At 39.6% G+C, this 18,595-nt stretch overlaps 1 protein-coding gene across 2 annotated transcripts in view; it reads right to left on the bottom strand.

Annotated features, from left to right (window-relative positions):
• Positions 1–331: 331 nt before the first annotated feature.
• The window catches only part of vlc (disks large-associated protein 2), a 47,065-nt gene continuing 28,801 nt past the window's right edge, over positions 332–18,595 (bottom strand). The window contains exons 2-6 of one of the 2 annotated variants that reach the window (XM_088264695.1): positions 14,552–15,483; positions 10,820–11,871; positions 8,818–8,914; positions 8,560–8,717; positions 332–6,520 (exon numbers count right to left, since the gene is read on the bottom strand). In XM_088264695.1, the coding sequence (XP_088120821.1) occupies positions 6,281–6,520; positions 8,560–8,717; positions 8,818–8,914; positions 10,820–11,871; positions 14,552–15,483 (2,479 nt within the window). In that variant the 3' untranslated portion in view covers positions 332–6,280. The remainder of the gene's footprint in view (positions 6,521–8,559; positions 8,718–8,817; positions 8,915–10,819; positions 11,872–14,551; positions 15,484–18,595) is intronic. The other variant, XM_088264696.1, reaches the window with a different exon arrangement.

Here is an 18,595-nt window from a genome sequence, read left to right as displayed (position 1 = left end):
AGGTACCAGTCCAGTGTAATATTGAATAAATATTAGAGTGAAAAAATCACTTATATTTATTAAACCCCCCTGGGAATCGAACCCGGGACCTCCAGAACGGTAGGCGAGCATGCTGACCATTACACTACGGAGGCGGACGTTATTCAGGCCTGAATGATGGAAGTTAAACTTCTGAAACATGTAGTCTATAATAAAACTCAAGTGGTAAAAAACAAGTGTTTTCTTTAATCATTGTAAAGAATTTTTTGTGTAATACATATAGGAAATGTAATTTTTTGGTGTGGTTTCCACATATATATATATATTCAAATACAAGTAAATAAAAAGTCAGTTCAGTTTTAATTTATTTATTTTTTTGCTGATAAAAGACATTTTAATGAAGTGGTGCAGTCAAATAAAAAAAAATAGGACATTGTTATAAAGGAAAGGATTATATTAGTATAAATTATAAATAATAAAAGATAATATTTAAAAATTACAAAGTGTATTAAAAAAATTACATATAATTAAAATATAAAAAAAAACATGACTAAAAATTGTTACAAGGAATTTTTTGTACAATTTTATACATGAGGATCAAAATTCACACGGCGATATCTTTCATTCGCTAATCTTTTACTGAGCAATTGATTCTTAGTAGCATACTTTGCAAGAAATAAGCATGCTAATTTCGACCATGCGAAAAAATCAATTTTTGAACATAATGTCTTAGTATTTACAGGACTTAAGACCCGTCATACGCTCGTCTAAACGATCACTTATACATATATAATATTCACCATTCTACCCATGATTGACATATTTTATTACACAATATATATTGACATTAAAATAACTGGTCAATTTATAAACTGTATAAAAAATTCAAATCATGTCTTCAGGCGTCTCCCAGTATGTAAAATAACCCGATTAGGATTTAGCGTACATCTAAATAAAAGGGTATCTGCTAAAAGCTTTCACAAACCAACCACAGATGGCTCTCGTAAACTCAAACATAAAGATTTATGATATAAGTAAGTGTTTAAAAAATGTGAGTAGTGTGGTTGTCAAACATGGGTAGAATGATGAATGTTACACGTGTGTAAAGTGATCACTTGGCCAACCTATGTGGGGTCGTAAGCTCTGTGAATACCCAGACTTCCATATTCTTCTTCGTCTATGTTGAGATGTCAAAATGATTTTAAATCAACTAATATTTTAGTATCATATATGTGAATTTCGATACCTTTAGTTAACATAGTATTAAAATCGTTATTTTATTAAAAATAATTAATTAGACTTGAATTTTTTGGAAAGTAAATTCATAAATAGTGACAAAATTAAAATGACGCATATTTGCGGCTACGTTGAGCGTCTCATGGTCCACAATAGAAAAATCTTGAGAGAGGAGAAGATAGAATGTATTGCGATAAATTGCAAGGATAATAGTGAAAAAATTATATATCACAGTCGATGTATTGTCATACTAAACTCGTAGCTTTCTTTGTCCGCCTCCCTAGTGTAATGGCCAGCACGCACGGCTACCGTTCTGGAGGTCCCGGGTTCGATTCCCAGGGGGGGTCAAATAAATATAAGTGATTTATTCACTGTAATATTTATTCAATATTACCCTGGACTGGTACCTGAAGCGGAGGGCTGATCACCTTTCCTTCATGTGTAAACGATCAAGATAACACTTTGTTTATATGAAGCAGTATCCTATGCACCACTGGGGTGCGGATAAGGGTTTTATTATTATTATTATTATTATTAAACACGTGGCTTGTTCAAGACCATAGCGAGTCTTCAGTTGCCTGTACAGAGAATTGACCTTCCCCTCCCGGTGATATGTATTTACTACAACTGGACTTTAAAAATTAAAATATCAATATAAAATATAATAGATACGGGCTCACAATTTTTGTATTCCTCCGTAATATAATTACGTATTACATGAAAGTATTCTAATATAAAGTTATTCATTTGCATCGACGGAAATAAATAAATTGTGAAAAAATCCAGGATAAAATCACCGATACACAAACGTTTCTCAGTATGTGCGCGCGTGCCGTCCTTTGCGTATATGCGCATGTCACAGCGTGTTTAGTAGCGCGCAGATCATCTTACGCGGCGGTCGTGTCGCTACGCCAGCTATTGCGGCTACTTGCCATGTATTTTTTTCAGTTTTTAGATACTTGCCAAAGCTAACTTTACAAAATTGTGACATTTAAAACTTCAACTATGGCCGATAAAAGCAACATTTAGGAATATTGTCATTTTTCCCATTTTTCAATCACATTTTCATATGGTGTACAAAACACATATCACCGTTGCATGCGTAAGTTTTTTAGCACCGTAAGGGAAAAGTTAATTTATTATTAGATTAAAACCAATATTCTTAGCTTTTCCACTTTTTTTATTTGACCAGCGACCGATTTTCGTCGTTACCGACATCATCAGACTGGTGGGAGGCTATACAAATTGTTATGTTATATATAAAACAAGGCAGGAGTTGATAACCATGATTTGTTATAATTTTATTGAGAAATTAATTTAATTTGAGTGAGTTTAAGTATTGTATGATATTAAAAATATTTTTTATAAAGGTTTTTTGTATTGAGAGCACAATTTTATATAAAGTTATAATATAAAGTTATAATATCTCATAAAATTATAACTTTTACTGTTTTACTAATAAATATGGTGCATATAACTATTACGCACGTATTTTATCGTGTGTCTAGATCAGAAATGTGATAAATTAACATGAAAATTTGAAAAAATAACTCAATAAAACATTATTCCTGGGATGTAAAGTTTTGATTTCTCACTGATTTTAGTTGATATTTCAAGCAAAAGGATAATTGTATCCTTACAGGGACATCTTTGATCAAGTGTCGTCAATAAATTTGTATTAAAATTATAAGAAATAATGCATTACAAAAAGCTTTCTTTACTGATTTGTAGATGTCACACGAAAGTATCTTTATAATATGAACTACCACGCATGGGGGCGCGGCTTAAACGGCGGCTGATTTGCAAATGTAAAAACATATCTACCGCCAACGGTTGGCGGCTGGTAGGCCGATGGGTTAAACATTCTTCATTAATTTCAAATCTACCTGAAGCTATGTATGACAGTACATCGACCGGCTATAAGTAGAGAGTAAGAGTCAGTAAGTGTTAAATTGTCAATTTTCAAATAAATAATGATACGAATCCGCGATATATTCTAATAGAAAAGATTTGAAAAACTTCATGACAACCCCGACTGGTAAAAAATACATATATTTCGTAATATTACCATATAAACATGTATCACCGCGTTTAAACATCATTAAACATATCATAATATCCTATGCAATATACAAATCCCACCAAAATTTGATTCAAACGGGGATGGCTATTTCGCCATCAGTTAGTGTGCCGATGACGAGGAAACGTCTCGGCTCATCCTTCCTCATCCGGGAAATAAAAAGATAAATTGGTGGGAATACATTATATTCTCACAGGAACAGGGAATGCGGTCCCAAAGTCTTTTTTGCAATCAATTCCGGGATTTATTATAATACTATGATGATTAGATTCCGGGATCCGGGAAATGAGCCTGACAATGACTTAAAGCATTTTCGTTTTAAATTCATATATATATAAATAAAAATGTAAACATTAGTTTGTTCAAAATCTTAAATTTAAAGATATTCACAGACTGCTTTGCTTAAAAAATTTGACACAACGTTGCATTAAAATACACGCATGATTTTATATACGTGTGTCATAGTTTATTTTATTTTTTTGCCATAATGGCGGCGCCATCTGTTTGACGCAACGGCAACTTAAGCAATACTCATGGCGGACAGTGTGCTTATTGACATCTGCTGTCACTCGGGATTTTCAATATTTTGAACAAATTTCATTGTTGTTTTTTAGACTGTAATATTTTCATCGCTTTGAAAGCATTGCGAAATTCAACATACTTGAAATATATGCTTCTTATTTTCTATTTGACCGGACTGAGCCACAGCAACGCGTGACCGAATACAGGTAGCTTGTAATAATTAACATAATTTTTCATTAGCATGCTTAGTTCGCGCTGTCAATTGCTTCAATTTAAAGTAAATAATACTCGTATAAAAAAATTACATCTTATCCCGAAAATCCCAGTCGAAAGCTTCGAATACCGGGAAGTACTGGACTGGGAGACGGCCGGAATCCCGGAATCGTATCACCTCTCCAGACTTATCATATTTGGACGGTAACATTTGTCTAGCCTTAAACGTCGGATGAGAAAGAGCGACCATTTGGTTTAGACGGCCGTTTCGCCTCGGCAATTAGATCATTTGAAAAATCAACATCGCATATAGTTTTATCAATTCGACACGCCTTGAATACATTTTGGCGGGTCAGGAGTCCGCGAAAAGCCGCAATTACAACAACATTATAGAATGACAAATTTGGAATTATCGTTTTGACAAGCGTTCAATTTAAATTTTAATCTCAGTACTTTAAGCTGTGCCGTTCTACAAACTAAATCAACCAAGATTTAAAGCCCAGAAATTCAACAAGAGCACTGGTCGGTTATAATTCAAATTGACCGGGAGACACATTGTCATCGGGCAGTTTTGTTCATCGACCCCACCCCTAATATACTCTGGCAGTCTGCCGCCCGACCCTCAGTATACTAATCACAAGTAGCCGCAACACCCAATTCCCATCTGTACAATGTTTGCAGGAGTCTCTCGCGCTCTACCTAAAGTAAGCAAATAGAACGCTCGCAAGCGTCTCCCGCTCTCTACCGACAGTATGGAAAAGGACCCTAACTATACTCTGGCAGTCTGCCGCCCGACCCTCAGTATACTAATCACAAGTAGCCGCAACACCCAATTCCCATCTGTACAATGTTTGCAGGCGTCTCTCGCGCTCTACCTAAAGTAAGCAAATAGAACGCTCGCAAGCGTCTCCCGCTCTCTACCAACAGTGTGGAAAAGATGCTTTTAAGCGTTTCCCGCAAACAATATGTTGAGATAACACAGAGAAGGTGTCTACTGTGAAAATTCATTAATTTGCGGCCTATTTTTAAGAGGGATTAGTCTCCTGTGATGTGGATTCCTAGCTGTCAATCCATCTGTACCTTGGGGTTGGCCGTGCAGTGCAATGTGGGGGAGTCTGGATGGTTCCATTCTCCTCAAAAGGCATCATACCAATATCACCTTCGTTGCCTTTCCCACCTAGCGACATCTTCAATCTCACATATTTCATCTCTTCGACACAGTGCTCTGTACACCGCTATGATTTCACATAACTCCATAACATTTCATCGTAAATGTACGGAATTTTAATTTAAAATGTACCAAAACGACACAGCCTAAAATATATCATAAGGTTATAGATATATGTATATAAATATATATCGTTTGTGCCATCATCTCAATAGTACAACTGGGATGTCCAAAATTATACCAAAATATATATACAGCCACATGCTTTGACGATATAAAATTGTAAAACGTAAAAAAATTCATGGAATAAAACCTCACTCCCCCAGGTACAGTTTAGTCTGCAGAACTCACTAACAGACAGTTTGAATAACCGCAAAAAAAGGGTTTGCGAAGATCAATTACACCAGCCAGACTTTGATGTGTCTTAAATTTTTATTGTCTCTGTTGAGACTTGAAGAGTCAAGAGTTAATCCAGCACAAATTGGTACTGGGTAATTTTGTTAAATACAGTGAAACCCGGATTCAACATTTTCCCGCCGATTGCTTAGAATTATTTGAGTCCCGTTCCCCAGTCGTAAAATATCCTATTTATTGTAACTGCAGACAGTTCTTAGAATTCCATATTGAATTGTTGGGTAATATATCCAAATTTGAACAAGGTTTGTTGGATTGAATTCTAGATTTATTTATGTATATGTTAATACGTGACGCGTTTCGTCTTCTTAAGACATTATCAAACTATAAGATAATTTCCTAAGAAGATGACGCGTCATGAATTAACATATACATAAATAAATGTACAATTCAATCCAATAAACCTTTTTAATTTAGGATATTTTACCCAACAGTAAAATATCCTGTCATTAGATTTTTGACTCAACCTGTAACTCCCACATTCATAGTTTATTTAATAGATCCCTATAAAAACGATAGAGGTTTCACTGTATACATATATATATTTATACATATATTTTTTTAAAATGAACTGAATTACATAAATTTAACATCTCAAAGCAAATTTAGCCAACAGCGACGGCCCAGTTGTAGTATTGAGATGGCGTTTGGAGTCGCAGTGGCGGGCCTCAGCTGTGGGGGGTCGGGCGCGGCGGCGGCGCGAAGATCTCCACGCCGGCGGCGTCGGGGGCCCCGGGGGCGCCGAGCCGGGCGGCGCGCGCGGCCGCCAGCGCGGCGCGGCGCTCGGCCTGGCGGCGGGCCGCGCGCGCCGGGTCCGCGGGCGCTGCGGGCTGCCGGCGGCGCGCTCGCGGCGCCGCCGCGCTAGTAGCCGGCCGGGACGGCTCCGAGGACTGGCTGTCTGCCGGCACCTGGAACCATACACAAGACCTCAGACAGCGTCGACAAAGATTGTTTAGAGAATTCAATAGTTTAGAGACCGGAAGGAATGTGTATTGATTGATGTTGATGAACGCGGTATGATCAATAATCCTGAAATTATCCGGAACATTGGTCTGTATGTTCCCGATAGTTACCTAAGACAGCGTCGACATAGATTGTTTCCCATTCCTATATACAAGACCAACCTGCCGATGGTTATGCCTGTAGGAAGAGCTACCGCTATGTTGAACAATATCTCATTGGATATTGATCTGTACCATGTGTCTGAAGGAGTTTTCCGAAGCGGGATTCTTTTACACCTTTAGCAATAGTTCTTGGATATATTTTATTTTGATGTATTTTTAATGTAAACGATTAAAAAATTTTATAGTTTGTAATGTACATATTAATTGAAATAAAAAAATTGAGTTGAATTACGCATTTTTATCCATTGTTGGGCAGTATGATGGATAATCCTGTATGTTCCCGATAGTTAGCTAAGGACAGCGTCGGCATAGATTGTTTCCCATTCCTATATACAGGAGCAACCTGCCGATGGTTATGCCTGTAGGAAGATATGCTGAACAATACCTGTTCCATGTGCCTGAGGGGGTATTCCCAAGAGGGATTCTTCTACATCTTTAACAAGACTCTTCTTGCTTACTTCTTAATGTATGTTTTTAATGTATGCGCTTTAAATGTTACTTTGTAATGTATACATATATAAATCATTATTGAATAAATTCAATTGAATTGAATTGAATATGGTGAAGATGCCTCAGAAATTCAGTGTGGAGGAACAAACACATGAGAATAGAAAGTTAAATGAAGATATTCAAAACATGTGTTGGACCAATAGCCACATATGGAATTGAGGCAAGAGCACATACTTCTAGGAAAAAATCTCGACTTGGAATCTCCGAGATGAAAACTCTTCGATCTATAACCGGAAACACGTTGCGAGACCGCGCAAGAAATACTGATATCCGGACATGCTTAAGACGGAAGATATCGTGAGGTGGGGATACTGGAATGAGCATCTAAACAGAATATCAGAAGACAGACTTCCACGTATCGCCCTTCAAGGAAACCCTGAAGGACGCAAACCACCAGGCAGACCTCCAAAAAGGTAAAAAAAATAGCTGGCAGTTAAGATGCTAAGACTGACAGGTGGCAGCATAGAAAGATCCTCAGGATCTATAAAAATAAGTGTTTTTTAAGTCCGTGGACCGCTGGCGACGGGATTCGATAATTACGTTCATGTAGTTAAGACCTTAACAAAGAAATTGGTACATAATATTCATATAAAGAAATTGGATAATTCCTTCTTTTCTGCCTTTGAAATGAGGTCAATCGTAAATTACACAAAATTATAGCAACTTTAAACATAAAGAGTAAATCCACTCACGAGTAGGCATAGTAAAAATTAAAAGTTGAAGCCTGAGTAGGGCCACGATAAGCGGTGTTGCATAAGCCGTAGCTAGAATTTAGAGTCACTCAGGCGTTAGGTAATAAAAAAGAGGCCGGCGAAGAAGGTAAATATACCCTTCTTGTCCTCAAGCATCAATCTACCCAAGGGGTAGAAATACCTTTCCCGCCCACAGTGCGTTAACGCAACATTACAAAGCAGAGGGTTTTTCTAAGAAAAAATAAGTATTATTAACCCTCTCCACTCTGACCATTTTTTCTCATAACTGATCAGCTACTCTGATCAAAAAAATGTGACGTTTTTCTACCATTAAAATAAATATTTTGGTTCCCTAATTATGAGACACTCTGTCTGGCAATTCGTATGACCATTTTAATTAAGATTAACTGTATTTATCTGAAATATTTTTTGATAGAATATACTCGGGTGATAGAGAAATCAGTGATTAAACTTATACCTGCGTCGGGCCAAACACTGTGGCCCACGGAGCTGCCTACTAGAATCATACGGGTCAGAATGTCTGGCCTACAGAGTGGTAAGAGTTAAAAATATTTTCATAATAAGGTACACCAGGCAAAGGGTGTGAAGGCGGCTGGTTACCTGCGTCCACCCCTGCGCGCGCATCTCCTCCAGCTGGGTGAATATGTGCGCGACGTGATCCAGCTGCAGGCTGACCATGTCCCAGAAGCCCTGCAGGTCGGAGCACGTGGTCGGGAACGGCTCGTCCGCCCGCCTATTCAGGTTGTTGTGGCACAGCCCTGCAACGAGCAACTTGCAGCTTAAAAACTGGGTGCGCACAGCCTTGCACAAAATGCGCACAATCTTACACAGAAAAGTAAGAACAAAGCGCACACTTACCCTCAAATTGCTGCATCTTTTGGGTCGCGAGAAGGCGCGCCTTGCCGGCGGCGGCCCGCAGGAAGCCGAGCACCTCCTCGCTGGCGTCTCCCCGACCCTGGAACGTCACAACGACCAACGTCAGCGACTAGCGTCCACCACATACACAAATTCTACAAACAACCTTTACTTTATTCATAGATTTGGCGTTTTATTTGTAGAACTCATTTTAATTTATGTAACTAACTAACTAACTAACTAACTAACCATCACGCCGCTTCTCCGCAGGGGTAGGCAGAGAGAATACAACGCCACACCACTCTGTCTTTGCAAACATTCTTCGCCTCTTCCACGTTCATGCATCTCCTCACACATAACCGCCGATTGTTACGACTCCTAACCTGACCACTTTCAAGTATTTGGCATACCTGATCGTGCCATGTTTTTCTCGGTCTTCCTCTGCTTATTTTTCCAATTACATTCGCCTCGTAAATTTGTTTTACTATTCTTTCCTCACTCATTCGTTCTACATGTCCAAACCATCTCAACACACCTTTCTTAATTTTATCGATAATGCTTATCTCAGCTTTGCATTCCTTCCTTATTTCACTATTCGCACATCTATCATACATCGTTTTGTCGCACGTTTAATATGTGTATTAAATGTTAAATCAAACGCTGATTTTTTTCTTTATAAAATACAAAAAAATCCATTTTGTGACAATTGTTTCGCCTAGTTATGGCATTTTCAAACGAATGTGAAGATTAAATGGACTGACGGTCCTTTCCTCGAAAATGAATATAAGTATGCGTACCTACATGTCCCATTAGCTATTGTTGTCCCCAGTAAATTATTACTGCACATGTTACAACTATTACCTAAGTACCTAGAATTGTATAGCTATATATGAATTGGTTAATAGACGTCTCACAGTTACATCGGCTGCAACAACGCCACGGATAATGTGTTTGATTACGCATTTTTATCGATTGTTGCGCGGTATGATCGATATCCTGAAATTATCCGGAGCATTGGTCTGTATGTTCCCGATGGTTACCTAAGACAGCGTCGGCATAGATTGTTTCCCATTCCTATACACAGGACCAACCTGCCGATGGTTATGCCTGTAGGAAGAGCTACGGCTATGTTGAACAATATCACATTGGATATTGATCTGTTCCATGTGTCCGAAGGAGTTTTCCGAAGCGGGATTCATCTACACCTTTAAGTCTTCTTGCTCACTTTTAATATATACGCCTTGAATATTGTTTGTTATGTATATATTATTTTTTTGTTGAATAAATTGAGATTGAAATTGAATAAATTACCAGCTCGAAATCAGCGCACTAAATCTGGTACACATGCCTTTGCTGTTGCGGGACCGATGGCGTAGAATGCTCTTCCACCAGCAATTAGAAATAGTGGGATTGAGACGACCTTTAGTAAAAATTAAAAACCCATTTGTTTCGTCACAGCGAAGCGCCCTTGAGGTAGCATTTTACAAAAATGGCGCTATATAAATTATCCACAATTATTATCATTTTGTCCGCCTCTGTAGTGTAATGGTCAGCACGCTCGGATACCGTTCTGGAGGTCCCGGGTTCGATTCCCAGGGGGGTCAAATAAATATAAGTGATTTTTTCACTGTAATATTTATTCAATATTACCCTGGACTGGTACCTGAAGCGGAGGGCTGATCACCTTTCCTTCGTATGTAAACGATCAAGATAACACTGTGTTCATATGAAGAAGTGCCCTATGCACCATTGGGGTACGGATAGGGTTTTTATATATTATCATTTAGAAACGTTAAAATGTTTTTTGCATTTTTGGACTGAGTAGAATCAATTTAGTCCAAAAATTCAAAAAAAACTTACTACAAAAAAAATGTCCCTTACTGTGTTTTGAGCTTGGACAGCCGAACTGGAGAAGAGTCATTGTTTCCACAAGGGTCACAACCCTCAGTAATGAGGAATAAGACGGAGAAGAATTATTCAAAATAGAAATCAAAGCTCAACTCACTTGTAACTCGTCCAAATCTCTCTCGGCCGTCTCCGCCAGCCTGATCAGTCTTTCTGTCTCTTTCCTCTTCAGCACCAGGAAGTAGTTCCCGTCGTGCTCCGTCGCGCCCGCCGCCGAGGCACCCTCCCCCGCGTCACCGTTCGCCTCGACCCTGTTGCAGTTGTCGTCCAGGCCCTCCTTGGCCGGCGCCGCTATGGCGACCCCATTGGTGCTAATGTCCAGTTTGTCAAACTCAGAGTCTAGCTTGATGGTGCAAGAGGGAGCCGGAGTTAGTACTGCGTCTCTCTCTACGGGGATGATCGTCACGCGGGGCTGTCTGGCCGCCTCGGGGCTCAGTCGCCGGCAGCGGTCCACCGTGTCGAGTCCCGCCGGGCGAGGGGAGGTCCGCTTCGGCGACAGGATGGGCAGCTGCGCCCTGAACTCCGGCCGCAGGTGCCTCAGCACCGGCAGCGCTGGATCACAGCTTTCTCCATTAGCGCAGCTCTCATTGGACGAACCGTTCGACAAGACGTGGCGGCTGATCTCCGGGGACTTGAGATGGTTTATGACCTTCCCGCCGTTGAGAGCTATTTTTTCGTCTTCGCACTGGCTTTTAGTCTTGATGCGCTTGTTGAAGAAGCCTTGCGCTAGAGCGCCCGGGCCGTAGAGCCTTTCGACTCTTTGCTGGATGAAGGACTTGGTCGAAGGGCCGGCGGCGCCGCCGTTGATGATGTGGAAGCTCCTGGAGGTGTGTGTGGTCTCCGAGACCGTCCGGTTGCCGTTGGTCTCGCGTCCGATGCTGCTCTCGGACAGGCTGCTCTTGAAGAGGCAGCCGGGGCGCTCGTCGCGCAGCATCTCTCCGGCCAGCCTGTGGCGCGGCTGCGAGCCGTACGCGGTGATGTCGGAGTACCCGTTGACGGAGCAGGCCAGGTGGAGGTAGCTGGGCTTGCTGCGCGGCTCCTCGGGCAGGGGGCGCAGGGCCCCCGCGCGCTCCTGCAGCCGCCCCGTGAACTCGCGGTAGTGGCTGCCCGCGGAGGACGGTGTCAGGATGTTGAGGCTGCCCGACGTGGTATCTGCGCAAAACGAAAAACATCGAATGGTCATTGCGTATTCTTGCGTGGACATCTCTTCTCTTTTCGAAAGATAGCATTTTGACACAAAGAGCAATGGAGAGAAGGATGCTACACATATATCGGCTGTCCAAACTTAAAACACAGTAAGGGATTTTTTTGTAGTAGGTTTTTTTGCATTTTTTGGACTAAGTAGAGTCTACTTAGTCCAAAAATGCAAAAAAAAACGTACTACGAAAAAAATGTCCCTTACTGTGTTTTGAGTTTGGACAGCCGATGTCCCTCATGGATTGAAAAAACAATAACACTCTCCTTATATCATAATTATCGTAATACCACTTGAATAACTTTTACACAAAGTGAACGATGAATGAGAAGGAGAGTGTTATATTACCATACCACAAAGTTAACAATGCTTTTAATGTACAAAACATATGAAAAAACAATGTTTGAAGGGAAAAGACAAAGGTAACAGATGTGGCTCAAAGAATCGCGGAACTAAAGTGGAACTGGGCAGGTCATGTGGCACGCATGTCTGAGGATAGATGGACGAAGCGGGTGCTCGACTGGAGGCCTAGAAGCGTGGGTAGGCCGCGGACAAGATGGTCCGATGGTATTAGGAAAGAGACTGGCCTGCACTGGAAGAGAGTCGCGTCCAACAGAGAACTGTGCAAGTCCAAAAGGGAGGGGTTTGTTCAATACTGGACGCAAGAAGAAGGCTGAAGTAAGTGAGTATGATGCTTTTGATAGTATTTATCGAATCGGTATTAACTGCTGCTGCGAGACTAGTCACTAGCGAAGTTTTTCTAAAACGGTAGAATCTGTCCATTTATGTACAATATAAATCAATGCATTTTATGGCTACAGAATATTTAAATTATTAGCTGTTAGACACCTTACTTTTGCATCAGCTACAAACAGCACGAGAAAAGCGATATTTGTTATCGATAATGTAGACTGATGTCATAAACAGTGATCAAGTGTTTGCCCGAAAACTCGCAGTTCTAAAACCTGAATGGGCTGGAGCGTTGCTGTTTCATCAGCTTTACCCCATTTAGGTTTCAAAGCTCGATAACTGTTCTTCCCCACTCACTCTAAACACCTGATCTCGCTCCTTCTGACTTCTCCTTTTTCCCCAAACTCAAAAGACCTTTGAAAGGAAGAACGTTTGAGACGATTCCCGAGATCAAGGCAAGTATGACGAAGAAACCAAAGGACATCATAAAAGAAGTGTTCCAGGACTGTTCCCATAATTGGAAACAGCGTTGGGATAAGTGTGTGCGTCGGAGAGGAGTGAATACTTTGAAGGGAATCCAGACATTTGACTTTTAACTTGTCCAGGAATATAGCCGTATATGTACGACCAATACAAAACATGAGTTGAGACGTGATTTATATCAAAACATGATATATGTCAAAATTATTGACGATTACGATATAAAATAATAAAAAGTAAAAAATATACAATAAAAAAAACACATACTCCTGGACAGGTTGAATAGAGTACATTTTGTTTTATGACGTCAGTCTACGTATTAATATATATATACTTACCAAGTTGCGGAAAAAATCCAACGACTACTACATACATACATGAAGGATTACGTCACACTAAGAAAATAATACGAAAAAAATAAAACCATACAAAAAAGTCAATGATTTTTATTATAAAGTGTTAAAGAAAGATAGCAGTAGTGATGGCTACGATAAATATGCATTCCATGATACTCCGTACGCGTTCCGTCAATGTTTAAAGTAAATTTAAGAAAAAATACATGAGCTGAATTCATTCTCCTCTGGACAGAGCAGCATAGATCTTGAGCCAATTTGAGTCATGGTCTTGTGGATAGTGTAGCGGACTCCGATTCGGAGTATCTAGGTTCGATTCCTTCTCATCCTAACCTGACCTGCACCCCACTGGGTACACTACAAGAGTGTAATAAATCTTAGTGCTAGAAGGGTAATTACTGATTTGGTCCTGTTATATAAAATTCTTAACAATTTTTTGGACAGCCCTGATCTCCTAAATCAAATAAAGCTTAGCGTGCGTCCAAGAGGTACTCGGCAAAAATCTGTATTGGCAGTATTTGTACATAATGCAAACTATGCCATGTTCTCTCCCATTCCGCGGCTTCACATGTTAGCCAATGCTTTTGAAAGTATAGATTTATTTAATATATTGTTATCCACCTTGAAGTCTGTACTTTCTCAGCATTTCTTCTCCATGTTATAATGGATAAATGTAAACGTTGTGTTTCACTCTCTCTCGCTGCTTGCTGATAGTGTGTGAAGGAGACGTGTATTTACCAGTGCTTAACATGGTCATACGAATTGCCAGACAGAGTGTCCCAAAGTTAGGGAACCGAAATATTTATTTTAATGGTAGAAAAACGTCGCATTTTTTGATCAGAGTAGCTGATCAGTTATGAGAAAAAATGGTCAGAGAGGAAAGGGTTAGTATTATACTTATATATTTTTTTGTACTTGTAATTATAATAAATTGTGTAATGCGAAAGAAATTGAAATAAAGAAAAAAAGGTGCTCAGGCGACCTCAGGACCTTGCGGTACTCCAACATTGACGGAACGGTTACAGAATGAGCCTACAAGAGTGATAGATGACGTGTTGAGATTGTTAAGATCCTGTGAGAAGAGCGGTCGCGATTCGGCATCCTCGCGTAATACCTGAGAAGTCGGTGGTGTCGGCTTCGACGTCCAGGGAACACGACCCGATGGAGTCCACCGATTTGTCCATTTTCTTCACAACCAACTCTCTCGTTCGTTCGTTGATCAGCACATCGTTTTCTGCGATGTCGATCGCGTACGCGACATCGCCCAAACACTCTTCGGGTCCGTTGCCCTCGCCTTGTCTCCGGCTGGAGTGAAGAGGCTCGCAGTATACGACGTCTCCCAAACACTCGTCGGGCCTGTCACCCTCGCCTTGTCTCCGGCTGGAATGAAGAGGCTCGCAGTACACGAAGTCTCCCAAACACTCTTCGGGTCTGTCACCCTTGCCTTGTCTCCGGCTGGAGTGAATGGGCTCGCAGTACACGACGTCTTCGTACGCGCTGTGATGTCGTTCTTTACTCGCCTCCTTCAGCCTCTGAATCTTATTGAAGTGATTCTCTAGCTTGTCGAGTCGCTTCTTGCATCTGGACTCCCCAGGGTTCGAAATCCCCGGCGTGTCGAGCAAGTCTGGAGTGTTCCAGCCCCTCAAGACGGGAGACGACTCAGCGCTGTCCAGGTAAAACTTGCAGTATTTAGAAGACGAAAAATCGTCCGACGACGCCTCCGAGCGCCGGGAGTCCAGGAAATTCTCCAGGGAAAAGAACGACTTCGGTCTGAATCTCTTCCTCTTGGGTGACTTGTCGGCTTCTGGCAGTGTCCGGATGGCGTTGCACGAGGTCTGGACCATGGACTTGGGCCGTACCGAGTCCCCCGGTTGGGGCGTTTCGAGGCTGAGCGTCTTGCGGAACCTGTCGTTTATCTGGCTCAGCAGCCGGCGACGCCTCTCCGTCCTGTCCTGGCAACCGTCTGCCTGGCTCTCTGGCGAATGGGCTTTCCTCACTGCCAACAGAACCACGGAAGCCGACGAGTCTTCGGAATCGGGAAGGTCACTGCGGAAAACAAAAAAACATTAAAAAGAGAAAATAACACCCCTATACAGTGAAACCTCTCACAACGAGCATATATCGTTCCAGAATCTTACTCGTTAAGCGAAAAACTCATGTGCAAAAAACCCTGTTGTGCGAAACACTTGTTGAGCGAAACACTCGTAAGGCGAAACACTCGTAATGTGAAACACTCGCTGAGCGAAACACTCGCTGAGCGAAACACTAGTTAAGCGAAACCTTCTTTGTATAGACTGGCGCGGAAGTCCCGGACCACACGTGAATGTCGTGAAAAGGGGACTTGCCCTTTCTATGTAACTCAATATGCGAGACTTTGCTCGTTAAGGGAGCAAATTTTTCTGTTATGCGAATTACACGTTATGAGAGGTTCCACTGTATTACCATAAATAATTCATAGCAATTTTTGAATGACACTTTTAAGTTTTTCAACTCTCTGTTTTGAGAAGCTACTCCGCAGGATGCGAAAAAAGGATGAAGAAGACAAGTATTCTTTTAACCCTTATCTGCACCCAATGGTGCATAGGGCACTGCGACATCTGTTCAATTCAACTTCCTTACATTCAATAATGTACTGTTTCATTCATGTCTTCAACCCATATCCGCACCCGATGGTGCATAGGGCACTGCAGCATATAAAGTCAGATAAGTAATTAATAATGATAGATAAGTAACGAATATTGTCATACACTTTGTGCATACTTAGTGTCACTGATGTGTAATAAATAATGTTAGATAAGTAATGAATAATGTCAGATACGTAGTGAATAAAGTCAGATAAGTAATGAATAATATTTTATAAGTCATGAATAATGTTAGATAAGTGATGAATAAATTCAGATAAGTAATTAACAATGTTAGATGAGTGATGCTAATTTCAGATAAGTAAAAAAGAATGTAAGATAAGTAATGAATACTGTCAGATAAGTAATGAATAATATCAGATACGTAGTAAATAAAGTCATATAAATAATTACTTCTATCAGATAAGTAATGAATAATGTTAGATTCGTAATGCTAACGTTTAATAGGTAACGAATAATATCACATATGTAATGAATTTTATCAGATAAGTGATGAATACAGTCAGATATGTGATGAATATAGTTTGATACGTAATGAATACTGTTAGATAAGTAACGCTGATGTCAGTAATAAATCATAAAAGATAAGTAATGAATACCGTCAGAACTAAACAGTCAAAATACGACATTCAATCACATATGCAGTTTGAAGGCACACATCACTCTACTGAATGAATGTGACCAGCAAACAGAGTAGCAATCTTCAAAAATATGTTAAAAATAGAAAAATAAAAGAGAGAGAGTCAAAAAACAGTTGAAAATAAAGTGCATTGAAAGCTAGAAAAGTAAAATAAAAAGCAATGGGTGAAATTAAAGGGAACATATTTACAAAATAAAATAAAAAAAAAAAAATACTTACAGAAAAGATGAAGGGAGAAAGTTGATAGAAAATCCACACACAATACACTATGCCAACACCGTTTTTATATACACACATATATATATATATATATATATATATATATATATATATATATATATATATATATATATATATATATATATATATATATATATATATATATATATATATATATATATATATTTGGTAAATAATACAACACCAAGCAACGCAATACGTGGAAACTAAAACGGAAAAAATTAGCCTCTAAGTGAAAAAAAATATATATGGTAGTCGTACAGGAGAAAGTGACCAACTAACAAAACGTAAAATGTTCAGGAGGGCCATTTAAGTCACTTTTGCTTGGCAACAAAATAAACATCAATGCAGTTAGTCATTTTTACCAAGTCAATATATTATACTTCCAAGTTTAAAATCCTTTTGGATGTTTTTCAGGGTAATATTAAGCTAGTAAGATATCAAATAGTCAATGATCACGTTTTTGTATGAAATGCACTTGGTCACTTTCTCCTGTATGACTACGATATACATATAACAAAAATAATAATTTATTATAGTACAGCTGTGAATAAAATACAATAAATTTCAAATAAAAAACACAAAAAATTCAAGCATTTTTCTTTCACTTTAATTAGTTAGTAATCCCAGTTTGAAGGTGGGCATGACTTATTTTAAGTGCGTATCGTGGGCATACTGGCAAAAAACGTTAACTCTGAAATATCTGTTTTAATAATCCCTGTTGTTTAAAACTTTTAGTCTGAATAAAATACCCGCTATTAAACTTTTAATTTACTTCTAATTTACTTTTAAAACAACATTTTGAGTATGTCCAAATACTTGGAAATTGGACATGAGTATGTGGACACACTCAAAATGTCATAAATAAATATCTGGTCAAATTTTAAGCTGAAATAATAAATTTAAAATGATATTTTCTGGCGTTTTTCATGTATGTGATTAAAATCCAGGATTCGGACCTCACATGCGAATGAAATAGTTTCTGCTCAGTAAAAAGCTTCTTTCATCTCACCAACAGATGTCTCTAGTAAAATTCTAAGTAATTCAAGTACCTACAATGTTTCGAAATTGGATCATATAATATATAGTACTTCCACGAATTTGAGCAGTGTGGTTGTCAATCATGGGTAGAATTTGTGAATGTTACACGTGTGTAAAGTGATCACTTAAACCCGCCTATGACGGTCGTAAGCCCCGTAAATGCCCAGACTTCCATACTCTTCTTCATCTATGTTGAGATGTCAAAAAATACAATTGAGTCAGGATCATTCCTTCGCTGGTAGCGTTGCCCACGTAACACGGTCGGCGGATACGCGGCAATAGCGGAACGGCGCGCACTTCCGGCCTCGGCCTGGACGCAAGGCTACCGTTAGGTTACCGATCGCTACCAATTTTTAGGAAGTTTGAATCTTAAAAATTAGTAGCGATTCTCTAAAACATTGTTTCGTGTCTCTTATCATATTCGAGTGCATTGCCTAAAGATCTAAACGTCATTTGTACTCGGCGCCTAAATACCTTAACGTCATTTGTACTTGGCGCCTTAAGAACTTAACGCCATTTGTACTTAGCGCCCAAAACTTCTACGTCATTTAAACTTTGTGCCTTTAAAGCTGGCCTAAATAGCGCCTTAAAACCT

This window comes from Brachycentrus maculatus, unplaced genomic scaffold, assembly GCF_059751285.1.
Source record: "Brachycentrus maculatus isolate JH-2025_06_01 unplaced genomic scaffold, ASM5975128v1 h1tg000236l, whole genome shotgun sequence".
Taxonomy (NCBI): Eukaryota; Metazoa; Arthropoda; class Insecta; order Trichoptera; family Brachycentridae; genus Brachycentrus; species Brachycentrus maculatus.
Note: the sequence above shows the minus strand (reverse complement) of the source record. Positions and strands in the feature narration are given on the sequence as shown.